Consider the following 25,408-nt stretch of genomic DNA (forward strand, 5'->3'; position numbering starts at 1 on the left):
ATAATTGGTGTTTCTTGTTTTAGTTATACTAATCTAGACTGTTTTACTATTAAATAACATGTCTCTACCTTGACTCCGTCGTGGTGCAGCGGCACAAGGGTGTGACTGTAACGTGACGGTTGTGGGTTCGATCCCCACTCGAGGAAGTGAAATATTTATTTACGTTTATACTTCCATTTCTTCGCTCTGGTGTCGAGGCAAAGCGCGGCGTTGAGTTCTGCCACTCAACACACTATGACTCCGAAATTCGGCAGAAAATGGGGAACGGAGTGTCTTAACACTAGGTTCCTTTGCCTACCCTGCTGTAGGCATATGCATATATATTTTAAAATAAAAAGAAATCTAATTAAGAAATATTTTCTTGAAACACTAAATTAATGTTTTATACAGGTACATCAAATTTCTGGCTGTTACGGTATCGATATTTCAACCCCTTTTGTTGAATTACTCTGAAGAGCTTGAAACTTCTTCAGACTAAGAAATTAATGATTTGAAGTATACATAAACATCATCTATATATATAAAATCGAAAGGTCACTCACTCATCACGAAATCTCAGAAATTACAAGTGCTAGGAATCTCAAATTTTGCATAGGAGTTACTTATAGGATGTAGGTGCTCGCTAAGACGGGAATTTGCAATATTCGACTTCTAAGGGGTTGTTTTTGGGGTCGAAAATTTGTATGAAACTTCGTTACTACAAATGCTAGGAGTCTCAAATTTTGCATAGACGTCACTAGGACGTAGTCATGGAGACAGAGATTAATAATAACATAGTTCACGCGGGTGAAACCGCGAGCGGGCCGCTAGTTAATAGTATAATTATACCTTTATCAGTCTAATTAATACACTTAATAGTTAATAATATTCTTCTTAATACTTAATAGTGTTTAAATATTTCATAATTAACAGTATTCTTCATACTGTACACAGTGGGGAAATACAATAAGCAGAAGTTTCTTTAAGGATATTGGAACCAATAAACGTTATAATTTACTAACTAATATCAAACTATAAAGTTGTTATAATTATTAAATTGAAGTTTAGTATGGAGATAATAACTGCCCTACTTCCATCACAACACACCTACATATACTAAGTACTTTCGCCAAGGATAAACGAATCATTATCATATTAAAACATCGTCCACTAAACGATATCAAATATTATAAGTTAAGTGGTACTTTTTGTAGATCAGTGTGGCCCAGTAGAACAAACGTGTGATTGTAGACAGGGTTATAGGTTCGATTCCCGCTCGAGAAATGTAACATTTAACATTTTTATTTCTTTGGGCTAGTGACAAGGCAAAACGCGGTGTTGTGTTCCGCCACTCAACAGGGAATGCCGCGAGCGACGGAATAATATGGAGAATAGAGTGTCTTAACCCTAAGGTCCCTCTATTTGCGTTATACAGCGGAAAGCAGCAAAGAGTTTTTTTTAATAATATTGAAAAGTTTATAGTCTCGTTAAATGTTTCCATTATAATTGCATACTTTGCAATGCAATAGGCAATAAAAGGTTTTTCTCAGTTGTTTTGTGACAATACGCGAATAATGAAGAGACTATTGCGAAGTATTCAACAATGCATTTGTGCGGCTAAATCATTATTTCTATAGTTCTTTCTATCACTCTTCTAATGCTATTATCTATTAATAATAAGAATATCAATTTGCAATTTTTATTTATTAATTTCTTTAGGTATGGGTTTGAAATATTTTACCCTATATGCTGTTCTCGTAAAAGGAGCGTTGACGCTTCCACCCTGTGTATCTAATATATAAAATCAAAAGGTCACTCACTTATCACGAAATCTCAGAAGCTACATATGCTAGGAATCTCTAATTTTGCATAGGACTTATTTATAGGACGTAGGTGCTCGCTAAGACGGGAATTAGCAATATTCGACTTCTAAGGGGTTGTTTTTGGGGTCGAAAGTTTGTATGAAACTTTTTTACTACAAATGCTAGGAGTCTCAAATTTTGCACAGACGTCACTAGGACGTAGTCATGGAGACAGAAATAAATAATAACATAGTTCACGCGGGTGAAATCGCGAGCGGGCCGCTAGTATTCTATATATGTATGTAATTAAGGCCAGTTGATGAATTCCGCTCCATAAAACGTGATGTCTCCAGAATTCGGCGGAAATGTGGAACCGAGCGTCCTAGCATTAGGTTCCCTCTGCCTACCTTGATATGTATGGTAACGATAAACGATAAAAATATATATGTAGTTGCACTTTAATTTAGCTGATTTCTTTTTCTTGATAAAATCAGAGCGCTAAAGGCTACGGATACGGTGCTGTTCTTACTCCATCATTAACATTTCATGTATAATAATATATAACTTCCAGTTCTTCATATTTTATACAAAATTATACTGCAGCATAATTAATATTGTTTTAAAAGCTATATTAAAATTTCTTCACATTGTATATCGTAGGTACACAGCAAGTCAGGCGTTACCTACCCCTACCTAGCTACCGGTACGTTCCTTCATTTCCGCTGAATTCTAGGGGCATTGATTATTGGTTGGCGTAACTTAACGCCGCGTTTTGCCGCGACAGCAGAGCGATAAAATGAAAATCGCGTTAACAGTTACTCGTTTTGAATGTAGGTACATCTTATTGTGCTATTAGAAAAATTAAAATTATTTTATAAACATGATTTTGTATAACATATAAATAGGATAACTCTATTACCTAAGCTGATAATTTTATGGTTATGATGGACAACGATGATATTATTACGTCAACATTGTGCGCTCTGGGGACTTAGAGTTTAATGTGCGCTCCGGTGAGTTATTAAAATAATGCTTATAATTTAATATGTAACCTGTATTTATAATATAAAGTAATTTGTAATACAAAATAATTATACAGATATTTACTATTTAATTTTTTGTATACTTTTTATTATTACTTAGAAATATACAGATATTTACTATTTAATTTTTTGTATACTTTATTATTACTTAGAAATATACAGATATTTACTATTAAATTTTTTGTATAATTTATTATTACTCATAAATATACAGATATTTATTATTTAATCCTTTATTATACCGTGTTTACATAGTAGATAATGTCATGTGAAAACACATTCAGTGAGATATTTTTTTTTCAACTTCGCGAAGTATTCCACATGTAGCAGGGTAGGCAGAGAGAGCCTAGTGTTAAGACACTCCGGTCCCCACTTTCCACCTTTTCAAACTCAAGCCCGTCTTTTGCCTTGACGCCAGAGCCAAAAAAACTAAATTATTCATTTTTTTTATTTTCTTCAGTGGGAATCGAATCCACAACCTGTTACCTCTACAGACACACGCTAATGCTTCTGAGCCTAGCTGCATTGGACTTTACAGTTAATCTATAACTGTATTTTTGAGACTAGATAATTTAGACATGGAGTCACAGAATGTAATTTTTATTCAAAGCATCTCATCTGGAAAACTTTCGAAAGGAAAGGATGAATATTAAAAAAGAAAAATACCAGTGGAAGGAAGATTGCGAAATGTGAAATTATTATTTACCAGCCAACAAATTGCGTTAAACTTTAAAATAGCGAAGTTGTTGAAAAGTAAAATAGAAAAAAGAAAACTAAAAGAAGCAAAACGCACACGACGAAGAAGCCAGTAAGACATTATAGTAAGACCACGTTTCTTTTTATCCCTACAAGCAATATAATGCGGAAATATATTGTATTACAGTATACGTAATGATGTTTATACGAATATAAAAGGTACTTTAGTTTTTATATTATCGATATAACATTTAGTGATGTCTAACAGATATTATAGTATGTGTATTTTATGTAACGTTAGTCGTAGTGATAGGTTGTGGGTTCGATGCCCCGTCGAGGAAATGAAGCATTTAATACCTATATTAATTTTCTGGTTCTGGCAACTAGGCAAAGGCGTTGAACTCATTACGCCATTTATGTCTCCAGAATTCAGCGAAAAGTGGGGAATGGAAGTGTTTCAATGATAACGGAGCATCGTAACTTTAGGTTCCCAGGTTTGCTCTGCTTGCTTTGCTATATACGGGATATGGGACTTTGCTATATTACTTATATAGTATAAGATATATACAAAAGGATTAGTATTTTTTTCTAGGAACCATAAGACAGTTCGTTTTCCACTTTCTGTCTAAGTTTTGAAATATTGCTTTGAGGGTTTTGCGTTTTATCTAGGTACCAGAGCTAGAAAAATAAAATAATGAAGTTTTTGAATAAGAAACGAACTGTCGTGTTTACAGTAGGACAAACTCACCGTACTGACGTCACAACGGTCTTAAAATATTTATATTAAAAAAAGTAAATTATTTTTCTATACTTATTTCTGACTAATGTATAATATAAAATACAAAGATACTTCCGTTTCCCACAAAAAAAAAGATAAAGAGCTATTATAACCATCACCATTTTACGAAACTTTAAGCTATCTTCTCAAAAAAAAACTTAAAGATTAAGAAGATTTAGAAGAAGAAAGAGAAACTTAAAGATAGATTTCTATATAATTTTTTCATACACTATCATATAATAAACGTCACTTCCAATCATCTTTAACAGATTCTATTCTAACCATCTTATCGACACATTAGCCAGAATTGGTTTTTGTTTTAGAAATACATACCGAGTGAGTATATACCATTACGGGGCGCGTTGACAACCACACTTCTGACGACAAGGTTGTTCCATTATCGATACAGATGAATAATTGATATTTACTATTATCCCTGGTAGAGAGAGAGCTTTTAAGTTTATGCTCTTCTCGAACGCTTTATGGCTTAGAAAGTTATTTTTGATTGTTACTTAAAGTTATTATAATTTTTAACATTACTTTTTATTATATTGTAAGTCTAGATATATTAAATATAAGTATTTTTTATTCTTATATGCGATATAAATCTTTTAATATAATATAATATTTTTAATATAAGATTTCGTTTAACCGATAATAAATGAGACACCTTTATTTCTTTAAATGAGAATGAGAGTGAGAGTGGGGAGAATGAGAGTGAGAGTGGGGGGTACTATCAAATTGTCATCTTCCGAAGGGAAACATCTATCGAAAATGGATAGCAGTATTGTTATACCAGTACAGATGTAATTATTGCACCAGGACAAAATGTATAACTACATATGAAATACGAATCCTGTTTTTCCTTTTGACGCAATGTATAACTACATATAAAATACGGCTCCTGTTTTTTCTTTTGACGTACGGAACTCTAAAAATAACATAAACTGAACGTTTTAAAGCTAAAGTTAAAGTTTCCTATATAATAAATCTTTCTTGTGAATAATTGTAATTGGCAAAAGCCGGTAGCGCTCCGCGAATTTCACCTTATTTCGACTGCAGGTATTCTGTCTATAAATCTGTCTCACAGAACTTTCAAAATAGAATACTATTGGAAATTTTGAGTTAAGCATGGGTTATTGATCGTGCTTTATATAGAAAGCAATTTTACAGAATATTTCTTTTGACAGTGTTTTAATAATACGAGTAGATCAAAAGTATTCTCGTACAATGATAAGGAGTGAACTGCAAAATGAAACAATTTTGAAGATAGGATAAAAAGTTGGTGGATATAATTTTAGGCTTTTAAGTATAACTTTATAATATATATTTTTTCTCAACGCCTTTGCCTCGTATAATAATTAAAACAGTTATTGAAAATTTTGTTTATTGTCTTAATAAATGTACCTGTACATTTACAAAAGAAAGTAAATAAAAAAAAAACAATTCTATATGATTAATTTATGAAAAAAGTTGCGAAACCTTAAAACCAATTTAGAAAAGTTTTGTTTTATGCAAAGTAAGAAAACGTACAATTCACTTGTTTCTGAACTTGTTACGCAAAAGAATGGCGACTTTAGTGAACAAATATTATAATATACAAAGATAAATACTTAAATACTACTTATTTAAATACTTTATTTATACTGAGTACATTTATCATCAACTTTTTTTAGGCCGTAGGCTGGGGCCGTAGCGGTGCGATGGCACAGCCTGTCACCGTAAATGTAACGGTTCTAGGTTCGATGCCACTCGGGAAATTAACTACTTAAGTATTTAATATTTTCAATTCTATGTGTAATAATATAGTTGTTTAATTTTACATATTAAGTAGAGTAACATATCTACTACAAAACTATTATCCATCCACCATCCATACCATCTTGAGGTAGTGCTAGAGCGTGTGGACTGTAAACGCGACGGTCGTGAGTTCGATTCTCATTTGAGGACATGAATCGGCGTTGAGTTTCGCTACTCATCACGGAATGTCTTAAAAAAAAAACCGAAAAGAGTGGAACGGAGTGTTTACACCAGGTTCCCTCTACCAATTTTTCTATCTCGCTCGATCCCGCATATAGGATAGAGAGTGAAGCCAGAAAAAAAGCTTAAGTAATGTGTATGTAAGTTTACCTTATACCTTCAATGTGCTTAGTAAAAATTTATGTCCCTTCATTTGTTTTGAATATGCCATTTACATTTATCGATTTCCTTTTTATAGCAAATAATAAAACTTCTAAGTAAATTGTAAAGGATAAAAGAAAATTTTCTGTACTAAAAATATTCATATTAAATAAATAATTCGGCAATATTGCTATGACGTTAAAATAAAACGTGTGGGAACTTCTTTGATGTTGTTTGATTAAAATTGGAAAATTTCGTTTGGCAAAGTTATCTATGGAATGTAATGAAATTTTAACCAAGTACTTAACCGGTAGTGTCATATGGCATAACAAAAAAATTTAATTGTAAACATTTATAGCATTGATCAAATAGCGTCGAGGGAAAGTGCGGTGTTGAGTTGCGCACAACACTATGCAATGCTTCAAGAATTTCGAGGAAAGAGGGGAACGGAAGTATCTTAATGGGGACGTATTTTATTACTAGGTTCCCAAGTTCCCTCTGCCTAACTACCCCGCTAGGATGCGGCAAGCTACAAAAGAAATAAAACTAACGATCAAATAATCATATTTAAACATTTTTATTCTATTTCCTTTTTTTCTTATATTCTTTGAATGTTACTATAGATTTTACTGAGACCGTTTATAAATGTTGTGCAAGTTCATTCAATTGTTAGGTCAAATTGAGCTAAAATTGTAGTTTAAGCATTATGTTGCTAGTTGTAACTTAAAGACAAGACTTGTTAAAAGCCTTGATGTAATACAGAAAAAATGATTCTTAATAATAGAGATATAGAATATTGTATGTTAATAAAAATAATAAATAATAATTGTAGTGTGACTATGAACGCGACAGGTGGTAGGTTCGATTTCTACTCAAGGAAACAAAATATTAAATATTTTATTTCTTGAGTTTTACTCTTGAGTTTCATAGTTTGAGTTCTACGAGTTTCGCCTCTCAACACGCAACGCGTGCAGAATTCGGCGAAAATAGGAGAACGGAGTGTTTTATTACTAGTTTCCTTTCTGCCTACCACGAAGCATAAATATAACAAATATAGTAGGTAAATACAGATAGTTTAAATGTGTGCTTGAAGCGCTCTCATATTAAATTCAGTATCCATCAGTCAAAAAATGTCATTGTGGATGTGCTGTATTTGCAATCCCTTTGGCCAGTAAAATTTTTAACTATTAAGGCCGCTTTTTTATATTAAAAATATAATCCATACCTATATTATAAATTCGAAAGTAACTCTGTCTGTTTGTCTGTCTGTCTTTTACGCAATCAGGGCCAAACCGCTAATTTAATTATGATAAAATACTCATATAGAGATACTTGGGGGTCTCGGGATGAACATAGGATACTTTTTTTCTCATATTTATAATATTATCGATATATACCAATATATTAAAATAATTAATTTGACATGGAATTTATTCCGCCATGTTAACAACAACCGTCGCTATGCGACCGTTCCTAAGCAACGATTTGAAAAGTTTGTTGTTAGAAAAAGTCACTCAAAATGAGCTTGCTTAACGCATCTCTCTATTGAAAACTGAAAATAATTTCATAAATATTGGTATAGTTCAAGCGGGCGTAGCCGCGTTCGGGTCCACTAGTATAAAATATTATACTAGTGGACCCGAACGCGGCTTCTGACATTCTGAAATAACGTAAATAAATTTATTTTTGTCATTTTGAAATGTAATGTTAGAGGTACTATCGTCCTTCAGTAAATATGTAATAGTTATGGAATTTCTAAAAAATATTTGTATCTAAATTGCTTTGAATACAAATGTTTTTATTTTTAAATTTTATTTAAGAATTCTTTCGTTACCTATGGGAAAACACGAGTATTCATTAGATTCATAATTAAATATTTTGATGGGTTAAGTCTTAATAATCATATTATTTCATGAATAACATAGAATAAGGTTTGTAGGTAATTTGCTATTCCACTCAGTGAAAAATGTGTAGAAAATGTTCTTATTTTACTAAGTCGAATAAATATGTATATACGTATATCTGAGTTTCAATATGGTGCGATGGTATGCGATATTTTTTATTTAACATTTTTTATTTAATTTAATCCCTATAATGTAGATGATCGGTAAACATAAAGTACATAAGTCATTATAAGAAAAGATAGTGGTATAACGCGGTTTCGCCCGTTTTAACTTATTGTTATATTATATTCAAATGATGCAAAATCTTTATATAAATTGTAGCCAGTCTTTATATAGATGTATATTACATTAAAATTTCATCTAATTCCGTTCAGTAGTTTTTGCGTCAAAGTTGAATAAACATCCATACTAACAAATACTAACAAAATTTCACATTTATATATTAGTAGGATTTGTTTTTTCATTAATTTTCCAAGATGTAGAATAGAATGGTAGGAAAATGTAAATACATGTATGTAGATTGTAGGTACATATTATGTTTCTTTTCTACGAATGTATGAAGAGAAAATGAAAATATTGTATTTCATATATAGTAATACGTTTCAAGTGCTCCACAATATTAAAATTTGAATATAAAAAGGACGTTTCTATCTCTCACATAATATAAAAATTTTAAAATTTCTTGTAGTTTCTTATTAAAAATATATATATAATATTCGAGTGTCTTAACATATCACCCTTTTGGTCTATTAGAGAGCTATATATATAGAATATAATAATAATTAATAATATATATTAAGGTTCGCCATTAAGTAGGACGAATAAAAAAGTTATTTGTTATTAAAATTTCTAGACTATCTTTATTTTTGAATAGACTTAAATACGCTAAATTCTGGAGGCATTGCGTGTTCAGTTGCAGAATTCATCACCGCGCCTCGACACCAGAGAAATGAAAATATTAATTTAAATAAATATTTCATTTCCTCGAGTGAGGATCGAACCCACACCCAGTAGCATTTACAGTCACATTTTGTGCTCCTGCACCAACGACTAAAATAGTGCTATTTTAATAAAGAAATAATAAATAATTCATGCACTCAGTTTGTTGTTTCTACTAATAAGCCGTACCGTTTAAGCCAATTTATCTAATCATATGTTACAGAGCACTAGTAATACTGTATATAATCATTGTATTTCCTGTTGCATAACTTTTATTTTGGGATCTATAATATGTTATTCTCATTTCAATTATAGCTAACTTCCTTCGCGGCTTCGCCCGCGTGAAATACATGATTATTCATTTAATAAACAGAGTTGGCTGACAGTCAAATGTGTTGATGTCAATGAATAATTTAATTTACTCGTTCAGAAACAGCCTTAAATGCTAAATTATTGATTTTGGGTAAGGATTTATTTATTTGTAAAATTATTTGTAAAATAACTGTAATGATTGCATATTACAAAACATACCCAAATCGAATCGAATAATCCAATATCGAAATCGAATACAAAATATAAATAAATAATTAATCGAATATCGATTTAAAATATTTAATTGAGAACCTCCTCCTTGTTTGAAAGTCGGTTAATATATAAAAAATAGTATCAGTAGGTATTGAATAATTTAAAAGATTTTTTTTGTTAAAATTTTTATATTTGAGTAAGCTATATTCTTCATTAGAAACTAAGTAATTAAAAATAAACATTAAGTTTAAGTTGGCTATTAACCATCGAATTGAAAAATTCGCTAGGAATTGTATTTTTCTGAGATACCTACTCGATTGCTATTTCTGTTATATGCGACTTGAACTTTAATTTTAATAATAATTTTTATACCTTTTCAATTCTCACGCTGTAGGTATTCCGCACAGAGCAAGGTAGGCAAAGGGAACCTAGTGATAAGACATTCCGTTCCCCACTTTCTGCCCAATTCGGAAGGCATTGCGTGTTAAGTGTTGAAACTCAACGCCTTTGCCTCTACACCAGAGCGATGAAATGAAAATATACATTTAAATAAATATTTTTTCTTTGACCTTCTGATATAACTAATTTTATATATTGCAATAATAAAGCATCCATATCTGTCACTGTCGAGACGCCACCAGATATCCGCGAATGACTCACAGATCGACCCCTGTCCGTTCTGTTTGTGCTGCCTCCCCTTCTTAACTGAATTATATTAAAGAAATACAAGAGCTCCTTATCTCGAACCCTCTGAATAAATCTTACTTTTAAGGAATCCTCCCTTTCTTGAGAGCAGTCATCTCTGGGTTATAATTTAGACCACCTTTATACGCCGTAATGTTTATCAAATTAAATTTCGGGGTCTCTAATTAAAATAACCGAGTTGACTCGAATGCTGGGAATCGTGGAAATACTTCACATCAATGTTAAGAGAATAAATGTCTTTGTTGTTTATTATATAAAGCATTTATTATCTTAGTTAAATAGAGGTTAAAGATCTTTAAGTTGAAACGTCATTTTAGATAATAAATAGGACTTTAAGTGTTTTGCATACTGTGTGTATTAATTAATAATATATTAAAATAACTTTATAATTCTTTAAATTTCTAATATTTTATAATTTTACTATATAGCTTAGCTCTATAGCTTTACATGTTAAAAAACATAAATTATACTATTAATTTATCTTTCTATTACTCATATTATAAATATAGATCTATGTATTTACTTACGTATATGTATATAAATATATCAAATGTAAATATATATAAGCAAATTTAAATTAGATGAGATTAGTTGTTATACAGTTATTTATTTTATGTTTTTGCATGCATTATATAGATAAAAAAGATTAAATTAGTCTTTTAATATATAAACGAAAATTTACGTTAATTTTAATATAAATAAACTAAAAGCAAAATAACTAATGTATCTAACAAATAAACAAAATAGCAATATATATATTTCCAATCGATAAAAAAACTTTTTCACAAGTTGCCGGTAAACTCAATAAAAATGCTAATTGCACACACTCACCTGTCGTACTGCAGCAGGCTGTGAATAACGATATCCATATCACACAATATAAATGTATAAAAAGAGTCATTGTTTATAAGAAAAAAACCCCAAATTCCTTAAATTTACTACTGAAGAAGTTCACCTATGTATATCCCGATCGCACGTAATATAGGCGAGGGCGTAGAGCACGCGTGCCATCGCTGGGCGGCCCGCGGAAGCACTGCCGCGGGGCGAGCTCCTCCGCGCTAACTACCCCAACCAGATAAACAAGGGTGAGAAATCCCGGAACACGCAGACAAACTGTCTCGCTAGCCTTTATAGGCTCCAACTCCAATGGTGTAATGAAATAAGACAAAACACGAATAACCAAGCCATCTGACGTTGTAGACGGCTCGCTGTCAAATATGCATAATCTGGGTGAAAAGCTATGTCTGAATAAGCTGGTGTCATTTTTCAAGTTAAGTTGCTAATTTGAATTGTTAAAATAATGTGTTCAATAAATTGTATTAGTGTTGTTTAATATAATGTCTAGGCTATTAATAAGCTTACTGTATTTAAACGGTTTTTTTACTATAATAATTATAATGAAGTTTTTGACTAAAATATGAAGTATTGCGAGAAAATATTATAAAAGCTCGTTTTAAATTGTTTTATCATAAAATTCAGATTTTTTAAAAATTATATTTAAACTTTATCTAAGAATTTATTAGAATTTAAACAATTTTAATTTGAATTGCTATAACTAGTGAAATGAATAGAAAACATACGAATGAAAATATTATATTAACATATCTATTAATATATAAACAAGAAAAAAATAAAATTCTTACATAATTAACATCAATACATTGCATTTATAAGTGGTCGTAGTTAATGAGTGCTGAAATACAGTATTCTCACAACAGCCTGTCCTACATGGAGATATTCTCTGTATAAGCAATAATACTGTTCTTAAGTGTAGCTGCTTCACCCGCGCCCGAGTGCTCTTATCGAAGTAGTAAAACAACGTAGTTATCAGCTTGCGTGAAACAAGTGCCTACCTAAGGCATGTGGAAAATAAATTTTATATTTTATTTTTAATTTAAAGAAATTTGTAAATTTTATATTTTTTACCCCGTATACAGCAGGGTAGGCACAAGGAGCTAGTGTTATGACACTCCGTGCTGCACATTGGTAGTGTGAAAAAATGAAAATATAAATATTGAAATAAAATATTTTAAATGATCACAAGATTCAAGTTTTATTTTATAAAAAATGTAATAAATTCTAAATTCTGCAATATCAAACTCACAAAGTAGATCGTCCTGAAATTTCATTATTTGTAGCGTTGAGTCAGCTATATAAGTCAGTCTTTTCAGTTATATAAGTCTTTCAAACTAGCATAGCATTTAAATTAATATTAAATTTTCTGTTTTACGAAGAGAATGACATGAAAATTTATGAAGAATTGGATTTTTTTGGAACTTTGTCCTTTGAACAAGTGGCGGTAGAAGTGAGCCGGGGTGCCGCCTCAGTGTCGCGCCGCTGCCGCTTCGTCTGTTGACCCCGAAATGTAGGATAACGACGTTTGTTACGACCACCAGTGTCTCTTTAACGTAGTTTCGAAGCAATGGATGCGCTCAAAATAATTGCTAGTTGTAACCCAACAATGTTGTGTGAATACGTATTTAAAATACTATTAAGATTCGATTTATAATTGATTATTTCGTTTAATTTTTCGTAGATATATAATTAATTTTCGGCGTTAAGTTCCGCCACTCAATACATAGAGTGTCCTGAATTCAGAATAAAAAAGTGAAACCAAGTGTATTAACACTAGGTTCCCTCTGCTTACTATGTGTGCGTGAAGCTATAAACAATTAATTACATAATTAATTCACATAATTCTAATAAAGTTCACTAAAAGTTTTGTTAATGTTAACTATCTCATTCATGTCTCTTTAGGTAAAGGTAAATTATATTCTTTTTATATCACAATTTACTTGTTCACTGATTACCTATTAATTCATCTATCTTCTTATATGTATAAAATCGAAAGGTCACTCACTCATCACGAAATCTCAGAAACTACATGTGCTAGGAATCTCAAATTTTGCATAGGAGTTATTTATAAGACATAGGTGCTCGCTAAGACGGAAATTTGCAATATTCGACTTCTAAGGGGTTGTTTTTGGGGTTGAAAGTTTGTATGAAACTTTGTTACTACAAATGCTAGGAGTCTCAAATTTTGCATGGACGTCACTTATAGGACGTAGGTATTCATTGGGACAGAAATTAATAATAACATAGTTCACGCAGGCGAAGCCGCGGACGGGCCGCTAGTTATTAATATTACCATGAGATTCTTACAATCTAATTTTACTTATTTATTTTAGCTTCAAGCATTTCTCATTTTCTGGCCAATTTTCGAGACATTCATATTTAAGCTTTATATTTTTACTAAAGAGAAGAAATTAAACAATTAATTTTCCGAGCGGGAACCGAACCCACAAACGTCGCCTTTACAAATTCTATTGTACATTTGGGACAAACAAGTAAGTGTTCACTTTTTACAAGTAAATTTCTCATGTGTAACGACATTAATGAATTCTAATCCGATTCACGTTAGCTCTGACTTCAAATGACGAACTGATTCATTATATTATTATAACACAAAGGAAGGAAACAATGATACTCTACTACAAAAGCGTTAGTCAATCGTAAGCTTATTAAAACCACACATGTGGTTAAGTCCTTCGAAAACATTAAGTCTAATTAGAGAAGAAAATTACTTGTTTTTGATAACTTTTTGATGGAAGAGCTTTCACTTACAGATTTTAGGCAGATTGAAAATTTATTTTTAAGTTTTTTTGTAGCTTCACTCTGAATCCTGTATGTATCATGGTAGGCAGAGGGCTCGTAGTGTTGGGACACTCCGCTCTCCTCTTTGTGTAGAATTCTTGAGGCACTGAGTGTTGAGTGGTGCCTGACTCAAATACTGATTCAAATTGTAAATTTATGTTTGTGTCGAATGATCTATTTCTTGAGGAAGGCTATTGGTTATTATATGACAGCAATTGTTTCGTTGTAACTTACAATATGCGATGAAAATTATTTCGGGCACGTCTTGGTAATTATTTGGTAACGGAAGTGGAAAGGTAGAAATTGGTAAATAAATTTGAAATACCTATGATCGTCTTATTTATACTACGCCATGTGTTATTGTTAAAAAAAATTAAAGTATAGTAAGTTGAGTTATTATGCACAAAACTTTGTATGTAATTATGATTTGTACGCACGTCTATTCAATGTCCACTATTTTAACCATTTCAGCAGTGTAAGAACATTTGTTAAAAGCTAAATAATTTTCTTTTCTAATATTTTATTATTTCTTATATTATTTTAGTAGAAATATTTTTCTGAGAAGCCCTCGAATGTACTAATTAAGGACTAATGATAAATGAATTATGGTCGCACTGCAGATGTTTGGCTTTTCCCTCTGGGAAAATTTTACATAGTCGATTAGGTTTCGTTATCATAATTTACAAGAAAACCTCCGCTCATCTTTGATATAAAGAAATAAATTATTAATGCTGATTTAGTAGCATAAAATGCTGAATTGATAAAGTTTATAGTTACATAAGTTAAAGTTTTCTGCCAGAACGCTTTTAACTTTAAAAACCTTACTGCAGGTCATATTCATGTAGAAAGTTGCTTTCGTTATTATTCGAAGGGTGTCTTTCGTATGATTTTCTTTAACTAGCGGTAGCGCGCAAATGCGTCATCTTTTTGTGTTTATTTAAAATAGACTGAAAAATTACTAACTTATTTCTTAGTCAACTAAAAATATAATTCTTAAAGGATACGCACAATACTGGTTATAATAAAACCCCTCTACGTTGTCAGGAAACGCCAAATGACACCCCGACCCTCTTATTTCATATCCGTGAGGGTATCACTATGTCACGACGCCCTTCAGTAAGAAATAAAGATTAACGTTTTTTTTTACTTATAGGGTAGACAGAAATAATATAGTGCCAAGTCACTATGTTTTCGTATTAGAACTGGAAAATAAACGTGATTTAAATAGAACTACAAAAATAGTTAAAATTATTTGTTAATAAGTTAGATTAACATTAAAATAGTAAATTAACTACATACCGAACCTACGACCATCATGCTCACATTCAGATATTTTTCCATTGCTCCACAATCCCCTTATAAAGCATGTTATTATTTGTGTGGCACTTAGGAAAAGAAGCCAAGAGGCTAAAACTCTTGAACAGAATCACTCGACCAGTCTCCTTTGCCATCAAAGCTAACCAAATAACAGGATATTCATAAAATTTTGATCTCGTTTCAACTAAGAAAATGATTTTTCTGGAATATTTTTTGTATTTTCTGAATTCTAAAAAAATATTTTCTTTTATATCTAAGATGCATTAGCTATTTTAACCACGTGAATTTAAATATAAAATGAATGGCAACTTTTAAAATTATATTGAGATCGATCGGCACTCTGTATTACGTACACAACAGGGTAAACATGGACAACGTAATGTTAAGACACTTTGTTTCCTACTTTTCGACGAATTAAAATATTAAATATATCATTTCTTCGAGTGGTAATCGAACCCATAACCTGTAGCGTTTACAGTCTGGCCTGTTTCTCACGAATTTAAGAATTTGAATTTACAAACTCGAACTTATGTTCTTCATAAATAAAATTTAACAAAATAAAATTGCATTAACCTTTTGAATATAAATTAAGATATAATTTACAGTTGTAAATCTAATTTTATAGTTTACCTTAACAGCAATTCCTCTCACGTTCGTACCATTGAGTGATTCGAGAAGAGGCTTAAAATGGAGGTACCTACTGAAGAAACTCTATACCTTTTCAGTTAACAAGTGATTAGAGATAAGCGTTTTTTATATTTGCAATAGAAAAAAGAAAATTTAATAGTGTTGTAAATTTAAATTTGTTTTGATGAAAATCGTTACGATATTTACAGCATAATTAAAAAAACGATCCCGAGCAATCATTTTAATTAAAATTATAGCATAGTGTTTGTTTTCAATTAATTTACAACCATTACGTTATTTGGCTTATTTTAGACAAAAAAGATATTAAATTAGAATCATTTTTTGTCATGTGTGTATGTTTATATTTAATAATCGTAAAATAAATATCCAAATAATTATAACATGTCAAATATAAATTCCTTATAACTTACATAATTTTAAATGATAACTTAATGTGTCGACTCGGTCGGAGTTCTTCCTCTTCTCTGAATATATCTCATGAAAGTTCTCGTTCTGTATGAAAGTTGGTAAATCAGCAAGAAAATGCAGATTGAAGGAAAGCTATTTCCAACAAAACGGTTCGCATCGGCTCAGAAATTGGTTCCTCTTGCCGCTCCACTGCCCGAAGAAACTTGCTACGGTAAAACCTATTTTTATTATTTCGTTTTACTTCGGTATGTTATGGATGTTTTAATCTCTCGTCCAATATTGTCGTCGTATATTCTTTCGATAGAAATAAAAATAGTTTTATATGATATTACAAAATGTAGAGTTATATTTTATTTAGGCGATAAGAATAGTAGAAGTAAATAATATAAAAAAAGGTAATCTCTCCGTTGATGATATAATAATCATTTCGTTCTGTTTGTCCTTTTTCTCTGTCTATTTGAGCCTATTTTTTTTCTGGGCAATTTTTATAATAATTGTAATAAGGTTTGTTTAGTAAAACCACAGAAATTGCTAATTTATTTGAGAAACATTCGAATACATTTTATAAAGACGAATATAGTTTTAATAATTTATGAAGCATGAAACACGTCTTGAAATAGTAGTTACTTAATACGAGACATCATTATTTAAATATCCATGTTATGAATCCAGATGAAACCACAATAAAATGTTAATTAATTAAATTTAAAATTTTATTTAGCTTTAACCTGTATCCCGCACATAGCAGGATAGGCAGAAGAAATCTAGAGCTCCGTTCCCCACTGTTCGCTCAATTCTGGAGGCATTACGTGTTGAGTAGCAGAACTCAACGCCGCGCTTTGCCTCGTTACCGGAGCAGGGAAATGAAAATATTAAATACTTCATTTCCTCCATTGGGAATCGAACTCACAACCTATCATCCATTTCATAAAGATGAACATAATCTTAATAATTTATGAACCATGAAACATATCTTGAAATAGTAGTGCCTTAATACGAAACATCATATATTAAATATCCAGATGGAACCGCATTCTCATATAGCTCACCAATTGTACGCTTTCCTTCATATTTGCGTTGTGGAAAATGAAAAATAAAATTGTCCCAAGTAAATTTGAACGTTTCTTTCGGAGCAGACGAGAGCCTTATCCCTCTCTGCCTTTATTATTTTTCCAGTCCGACCGCAATATTATGCGAAACGGCACGGCGGATGGATCCAGAAAACATAAATCTGAAATCTGAACATGTTTGCGTTGAAAACACTCACTGTAAGCTGTTTACTCTCATTCTCTCATCATTTAATCGCTGAAAGGAAATTTGTATCCTGTTAAAAGCATTAAAATATATGCATACATGTTGTACTATAAGGTTAATAATTATCTCTAAGTAACTTTTTTTTCAGTTTCATAGCTGTATTCTACGTGTAACAGAGTAGGCGGAGGGAGCATTATGTTAAGACACTCCGCTCCCCAACCATTGAGTGGCAGAACTCTATATCGCGTTTAGCCTCGACACCAAAGCGAAGAAATGAAAATATCAAATAATATATAATATTTCCTCAAACCGAAATGGAAAATGGAAATCGAACCCACAACCTGTCGCCTTTCACAGTGACAGACATAAGCGCCACGACTGGCCTCTAAGTAACATGATGAAGACAAAATTATTTGCTAAATCGAAGACATCAGCACACAATCTCCTTCCCCAGCGGCGCGCCTCGTCATATTAGCAGCAATAAACCCGCAGCTGGCATTTGGTATTGCCACCTCACCGCATTTGGTTTCGCCACCTTTGCCTACAATTTTATTAGCCTCTTTACGCCTATCATGGGGGAATGTCTCACTCGGTGGGCTTTTGTGAAATTGTCCACATTCTGTCCTCGTTCCTTGCATAGTTCAGGCGTTAGTCCGTGTTGAATTTGAGGAATCCCGCGATGGATTTTTGGAAATTTATATACAAATATAAATTCGTATAAGTAGATTTTATGCATTCTATTAAATTTTAATCCTTTTTACTTTTAAATAATATGTATGTATTGTATATAAATGCTAAGTACTGCTAAATTCATAAATGAAACTCATAAATGGTTGTGAGTTTTAGAATAGCATTAATGTTTGTAATATTTAAATGTAGTTATTGTTAATGTATTTCCATTTAAAGATTTTTGCTGAAGTAATAATATTATAATTAAAGTTACATATGAATAATAGATGCTAATATATTTATATTAATTATTATTCGAGATTGCGTATTTTTTTTCCATTTTATGGATATATTACTTTTAATCAAAAATATGAAATTATTTTGCTTAATGTTTTCCTCTCTTGATTTTCCCGTTTCAAAGTGGAACGTTTTAATTGGATAATTTTTTGCGTATACGTTGTATTGGAAGATTTCGGGCTGTTATTGTTTTCGTAAATACTACGCTGCGTATACGGGCGTCTAGACGCTTTTTTAGGTGAATGAAAATATATAAGTAAATTTAATTATATTTCATCAATATACATTAGACTTACGGTTATATTAAAACTTTAATGTATCCACGAACGAGAAGCGCGTTTTTTCCTACGCTAATCCTGATGCCGGGAGAATTCGGGGATTAAAAGCAGCCTATACCCTGCGCCATAACCTCCTCTATCTTTCAGAGTTAGTTCCATAAAAATCGGTGCAGGTGTTCCGGAGCCTGGACAAACAGAAAGACAGGCAGACAGACAAATAAAAAAAAATATATATTTGTTTGTGTTTTCGTATTGTGTATAGATATATTATTTTTATCTCTATTGACTCTATTATTTTCTTCATTTTTCTATATTAAAGTTTTTGATTACATTTAGATATACATTACATTTATGTTTTAAATAAAAATCAGCTTTACGATGTATCCCGTACACAGCATGGTAGGCAGAGGGAACCTAGTATTAAAACACTCCGTTCCCCACTTTTAAATTTTTACAATTGAAAAATAAAAGATGAAAGATGTTGCTACAGAATTGCAAGCAAAATATATTATTGCAAGAAAATATTAATATTTAAAAGTGAATGAGTCAGTGTTAGTAAGAAAAATGCGTCGCCATTAGTTCGAGCTGGTCACGGACAGTGAATGTGCGTTTTGTTTTGGCTTAGTGAAAGTAATGTAAGTTTTTACACTTTAATATAAACTATCTAGATGTCATTGATTTAGTTTTGAACGTTTTTAAAGTATTTAAATCTTTTAAACTGTCATGTAAAAATCTTTGATTTTCTTTTTACTATAATTTTTAGCTACACTCTGTAATGTATTTCGCAAACAATAGAAGGAATCTAATGTTATAATACGAGTAGTCTACTCTGCACTATTCACCGGAGTTGAGTGGCGGAACTAAACGCTGCGCTTTTGTCTTGACATCTGAAATAAAATTATTAAATATTTCATTTCTTCGAGTGGGAATCGAATCCTCAATCAGACGTGTTTATAGGCACACGCTTGATCCTCTTTGATAAATATGAAATATTTCATTCTATTCAGCTTTCCGTTCACTTAGAGTTATTACAAAATTGACCGTAGAACCTACCTCAAATTTAGTTTAACCTGACTTAGGAGACACCAAAACCTCGAAATGGGACTAGAATACACAGCTATGACATTTACATGTCCAAAGTCGGCCACGACGCAATAGCAATGATTTAAAGCTGAATATTCCCAGAGACGAATGTAATAACGATTTTTCGTTTTTTACCGTAGTTCCAGGAATGCAGGAAAAACCTACTATTATGTGCTCTACTTTCATTTATACATATAATAATATATTCCAAAAAATAAATAAATAAATCAGCTTCACGCTGTATCCCGCACACAGCAGTGTAGTTAGAGGGAACTTAGTGTTGAGATACTTCGTTCTTCACTTATTGAGTGTTGAGTGGCAGACATCAACACCGCGCTTTGCCTCAACACCAGAGCGAGGAAATGGACATATAAAGGTAAATAAATATTTCACTTCCTCGAGTGGGGATCGAACCCGCAACCGTCGCGTTACACACACCCTTGTGCCGCTGCGCCACGACGCCATATTATTATAGCGACTTATATGTATAACTAGCGGCCCGCTCGCGGTTTCACCCGCGTGAACTATGTTATTATTAATTTCTGTCTCCATGACTACGTCCTAGTGACGTCTATGCAAAATTTGAGACTCCTAGCGTTTGTAGTAACGAATGACAAAGACAAATGTCATTAGTAACGAAGTTTCATACAAACCTTCAACCCCAAAAACAACCCCTTAGAAGTCGAATATTACAAATTCCCGTCTTAGCGAGCACCTACGTCCTATAAGTAACTCCTATGCAAAATTTCAGATTCCTAGCACTTGTAGTTTCTGAGATTTCGTGATGAGTGAGTGACCTTTCGATTTTATATATATAGATTAAATTAATGTTATCTATATGATAGGATAGATATTGAAATTATATATTTCTTTCATCTATTCTTCTAGCCACTTAAATTTATTGATCAAGCAATAACTTTCATTGTAAACATGACAGGTACTCCCATACACGTATTATTATCTATACATACACTCGTACCACATCACCAAAGCAAACACTTAAAGAAAAGCGATCGATAGTACTCGACGTAATTAAATAACTTCTTCTTTCTATGTCGAATTTCATTATCAATAAAATGTCTTTGAGTAACCAGACATAGAGACGCCAAGTTTCATACAACTTGTTTTACTAGCTCGGCTTGAGAGCTATGAATTCTATATGTGAGACGAAAATATAAAATAGAAATAACGTCTTCTAATAATGTTGAGAGAGAGTTTTATTGCTATTTTTTATTTTTATGTGTCGCTCAGATTTTGTGAGATGTACTATGTCTAGTGATTTAAGGATGATTTTTTCCTACTGTTTGTCTGTCTAATTCTAAGATAATTGCATGCTACGTGGATAATAAATATATAGAAAAGTGGAACTCTCAGGAACAGAATCGTCAGATTGCAATTGTGAAGTTCAGGATGAGTGAAATTTGGCATACTTTAAATTATATATTTTTACGCTATATATATAAATATATATATATTAAATAATGCAGATAATAAAAAAATATATTACATACACGATCTCATGTACGATTATATTGTGTAAATTTTTGTACTGAAAAAACTAACGAAACGTGATGTGACACGACGTTCAAAAGTATGTCTCTTTCTGATTTAACCTTTTAAATAACTTACATAATAATTTTATTATACTGTATATTAAAGAAAATAAATAAATAAATAAAAAACATGTAAATAAAATAAATAGCTTGCAGGTTAAATTCCGGAGATGGGTAATATCATATTTTCTTTTTGGTTTAACATTATAAGGCTCCCTTGGTGGTAGTTAAATGGAATATTAAGACCTCATTTAAGGAAAACCGCATTTCTTGCGCTAAACATCTTATTAATTTTTAAGTGTGGTTTTTCATACAAACCAAATTTTAGCGTTATAACAAGGAAATTGGTTGATAGTTTTTTTTATAATTAATTCTTCTATTACCGGCGCTAGTTTAAGACAAAGGAGTTGTAGTGACAAATCTTTAAATTTTCTGAATAATTGATATTTTAATGTTTAAAAATCTTAATTTTTGTTGTTGAGTTAAAATTTAATTTGCCATACCAAGGTAACTTACACTTTGTCGTATACTATTATCATAATCATCACTGAACACCACCACTTTTACGTCCACTGCTGGACATATTAGGTTTTCTCAAAAATCTGCACCACGATCGTTCCAACACTACCCTTATCCAGTGGACCTTACCTTTCCCAGGATCGTGACTGACTGAACTGGTCCACCTGGGAGAGTACCTGCCCATTGAGCGTCGACCGATTCGAGGCCACCCGAGAACGTCACTTGAGATCTTTACCTACAAATGTATTTACGTAAAAAATCCGAAAATACAATAAGTAATTTTTAATTTTTAAATCTTAAGAGAAATTAACAGTGATAAAAAATCTTTCTATCATTTTCCAGGTTCATTAAATATAACCCACAGCACTGTGATAAAGACAAAACTATTGTATCAACCCAAAGATTGAATAGAAATGGAGCTATAACGAATCCTCCATTTTATTCTCTTATAAATGTACACTAAATACTTGTATAAATATTTTACTATTTTATTCACAGAGAGTGGCTGTTAAAAAATTATAACATTTTAAAGACTTAACTTTATAATTTCATAAATTTTGGAGCTTAAAAAGCTTTTTTCCATTGCTCCTTGTGATATGCATGCAGCACGAAAAATCGTAATATTTTAAAATAGTGGCAGTTCAACGATCGTGGAGGATGACGTTATATTTATATTCCAGCTGATCTATCAGTTTAGCTTATTGAATAAAAACTATAATATTTTTATATAAGGTATAAACTATTTTTTGATTCGTGTGTCAGAGAATTGACAATCTGGCTTGGAAATATATATTTTTTTAGATTATCTGTAAATGTAAACTTGGACTTTTGAGAACAGGTAATAGGCGGCATTTATTACAATAAAGTCACATAAAGTCACGCTAATATAACAAAAAAATCATATTACATTCCAAATTTCAAATATTAAAGGAGAGACACTATTTTATGTACTGTATTGTCCTGCAACTATCATCATCGAACCTGCAACCCTCTGCTTGCGAGTCACTAAGTTTATTGTTAACCTATTATATGTTCATTGAATTTAAAACATAGTAATATTTAAAGTGATTAAAATAACCTAATTAAAATTTTAGTTAAGTTGGAAAACAATCTACCAAAGTTAAAAATTCAAAGTTGTTACATTATCCTTCCTAATTTAGAATGAGAAAAAATCCCATATTCATGATTTAAGTAGAAGATTAACCTAGGATAATGTGAAAGGAGCAGAATTGTTATAATTTTAGACTTTGGGAAGTCAATATCTCGGTTGTTAACCTTTATGGCATCCTTAAATAATTTGAACACCATTCTGTTAACAATACCAGTATCTTACATCGAAGGCAAATTGTCCGATGAACTTTAGCTATAATAATTAGTCAAAATAAACTTTAGCTTAACTAAATATCTATATATAAAAATATAAATTCTTAATCTATACAAAAATATTTATTTATTAATATGAAATTTATGTATATTAAATATATATATTATATAAATGAGAAAAAAATGTACGTATTATCTGCCCTATTTAGTACAACTGCGCACTAAAGTTGCTCTAAATTGACACATGGGACGTCTAGCTAACAAGAAAGGAGGATTTTTCTGTGCAACAAAGGATGCAAATTCTTCCTTATCTTATCAAAATTGTCCTTATTTTTATAAATACTAAGTTATATTTTTAAAATTTCGCATTCGTGGCGTAAATATAGAGAATTTTAAGTTTATTTCTTAATACAAACCAAAATATAGGTTTTTGTGGATTAGTAAATAATCAAGCTGAAAGTGTCAAAAGCTCTCGGGAAAGCATTAAAATTGCATGAAACTGACCGAAAAACTTTTTAAAGGTGAAGCTTAATATCAATATAGTAACTAATAGTTTATTTATGAACTGTGAAACATTTATCATATTTAAATGATTTAAGAATATTATTTACAGACAAAAGGAATCTATGTAAATAGTAATGATTAAAAATGCTTATAATATAAATATTTAAATACTAATAGAAATCTAGGGAATCTGTGAATTTTGTGTGAAGACACTCTGCTCACACTTTCGCTTAACTTTCCGCTGAGTTGTCAAGGTATTGTGTGTGGCGGAACTTAACGCCGTCACTACATAATGCGTCGAATAAATATTTTTATTAAAATTAAACAAAATTCAAAGAAAATAAACATAAGATAAGACTGCATTCCCAACAAAGTACCGCTAGCACAATAAAATCAAGCGGTTCCTCGCCAGTCGGATATCTGACACGGAACTAATTCCCACTATATTTTAATCCTCTAAAATACAAAGGAGCCCAATTTGCATAAACCTCGACTGTTTGTTTCATGCGAGAAGTATATCCGCTTTGCTGGGACTATTTCGTACTCAATTTATTTGTATGCGCGGGACGCGAGCGCCGCACCAGGCGCCTGTAAACACTATATGTTGAATTTTAATGGTGATTACTGTGTCACGCATTTGTATAATACCTGCTGGAAATTCATATTTCTTTTAAAAATATGATGACATCGATCTAGTTTATTAAAATGTTTCTCTGTGGAAAATTTGTCTTGTTTTATATATTTTTTTTTTTTACTGAAAAACGATTTCTAGGTCAATTAAAAGATTTCTTTGTGATTATAGTTATATTTTGAAATTATTGTATTATTTCTCTGATAAGTTAGTAAATGATGTATTAGGTTCCCCCTACCTTCCCTACTGTATCCGGGATACAGTGTGAAGTTGAAAGTAAATAAAAATGTATAAAGTCTAAGTAAGATTAAAGTTAGAAAAAAAAAGCGTAAATAACTAAAAGTGTCTAATAAATGCCGCCGCAGGGTTCTGACCATTAATCCACCACATTGGGTTAATAGGGTTGAGACATTATCTTACGCCTCTCTATATCACAGCACCCGGATTCTGTATAGTTTAATAGGTATAAACCTTTGAACCTCGATATATTTATGTTGAATTAGCTGAGTTAATTGTATAGTTAAAAAATACTTGCATATTTTAATAAGATTTAAATGTTTTGAAAAGTTTTTTTTTTCAATTTCATGCTTTATTCCGTATGTAACAGGATAGGCAGAGGGAGCCTAGTGTTTAGACTCTCCACTCACCACTTTTCGCCGAATTCTGGGGGCATTAGCTCTTGGGTGTCGAAAGTCAATGTCGTGCTTTCTCACGGTTGAGTCAAGAAATAAAAATATTAAATATTTAATTTTTTCTAGTGAGAATTGAATTCACAAAG

General features: G+C 31.4%; 2 protein-coding genes across 4 annotated transcripts in view; one reads left to right on the top strand and one right to left on the bottom strand.

Moving 5' to 3' along the window:
* LOC146539978 (lachesin-like) overlaps positions 1–11,621 on the bottom strand; it is a 28,280-nt gene extending 16,659 nt beyond the window's left edge. Inside the window, exon 1 of one of the 3 annotated variants that reach the window (XM_085207693.1) lies at positions 11,324–11,621. In XM_085207693.1, coding sequence (XP_085063819.1) covers positions 11,324–11,393 — 70 coding nt within the window. In that variant the 5' untranslated portion in view covers positions 11,394–11,621. The remainder of the gene's footprint in view (positions 1–11,323) is intronic. The other 2 variants (XM_085207691.1, XM_085207692.1) reach the window with 2 other exon arrangements.
* Positions 1–25,408, top strand: part of LOC146539977 (lachesin-like) — a 194,706-nt gene that overhangs the window by 45,773 nt on the left and 123,525 nt on the right. The gene's annotated exons all lie outside the window — the stretch shown is intronic.

This window comes from Heliconius melpomene, chromosome 3 (genome assembly GCF_056956725.1).
Source record: "Heliconius melpomene rosina isolate 202511_hmr_F chromosome 3, ASM5695672v1, whole genome shotgun sequence".
Lineage (NCBI taxonomy): Eukaryota > Metazoa > Arthropoda > Insecta > Lepidoptera > Nymphalidae > Heliconius > Heliconius melpomene.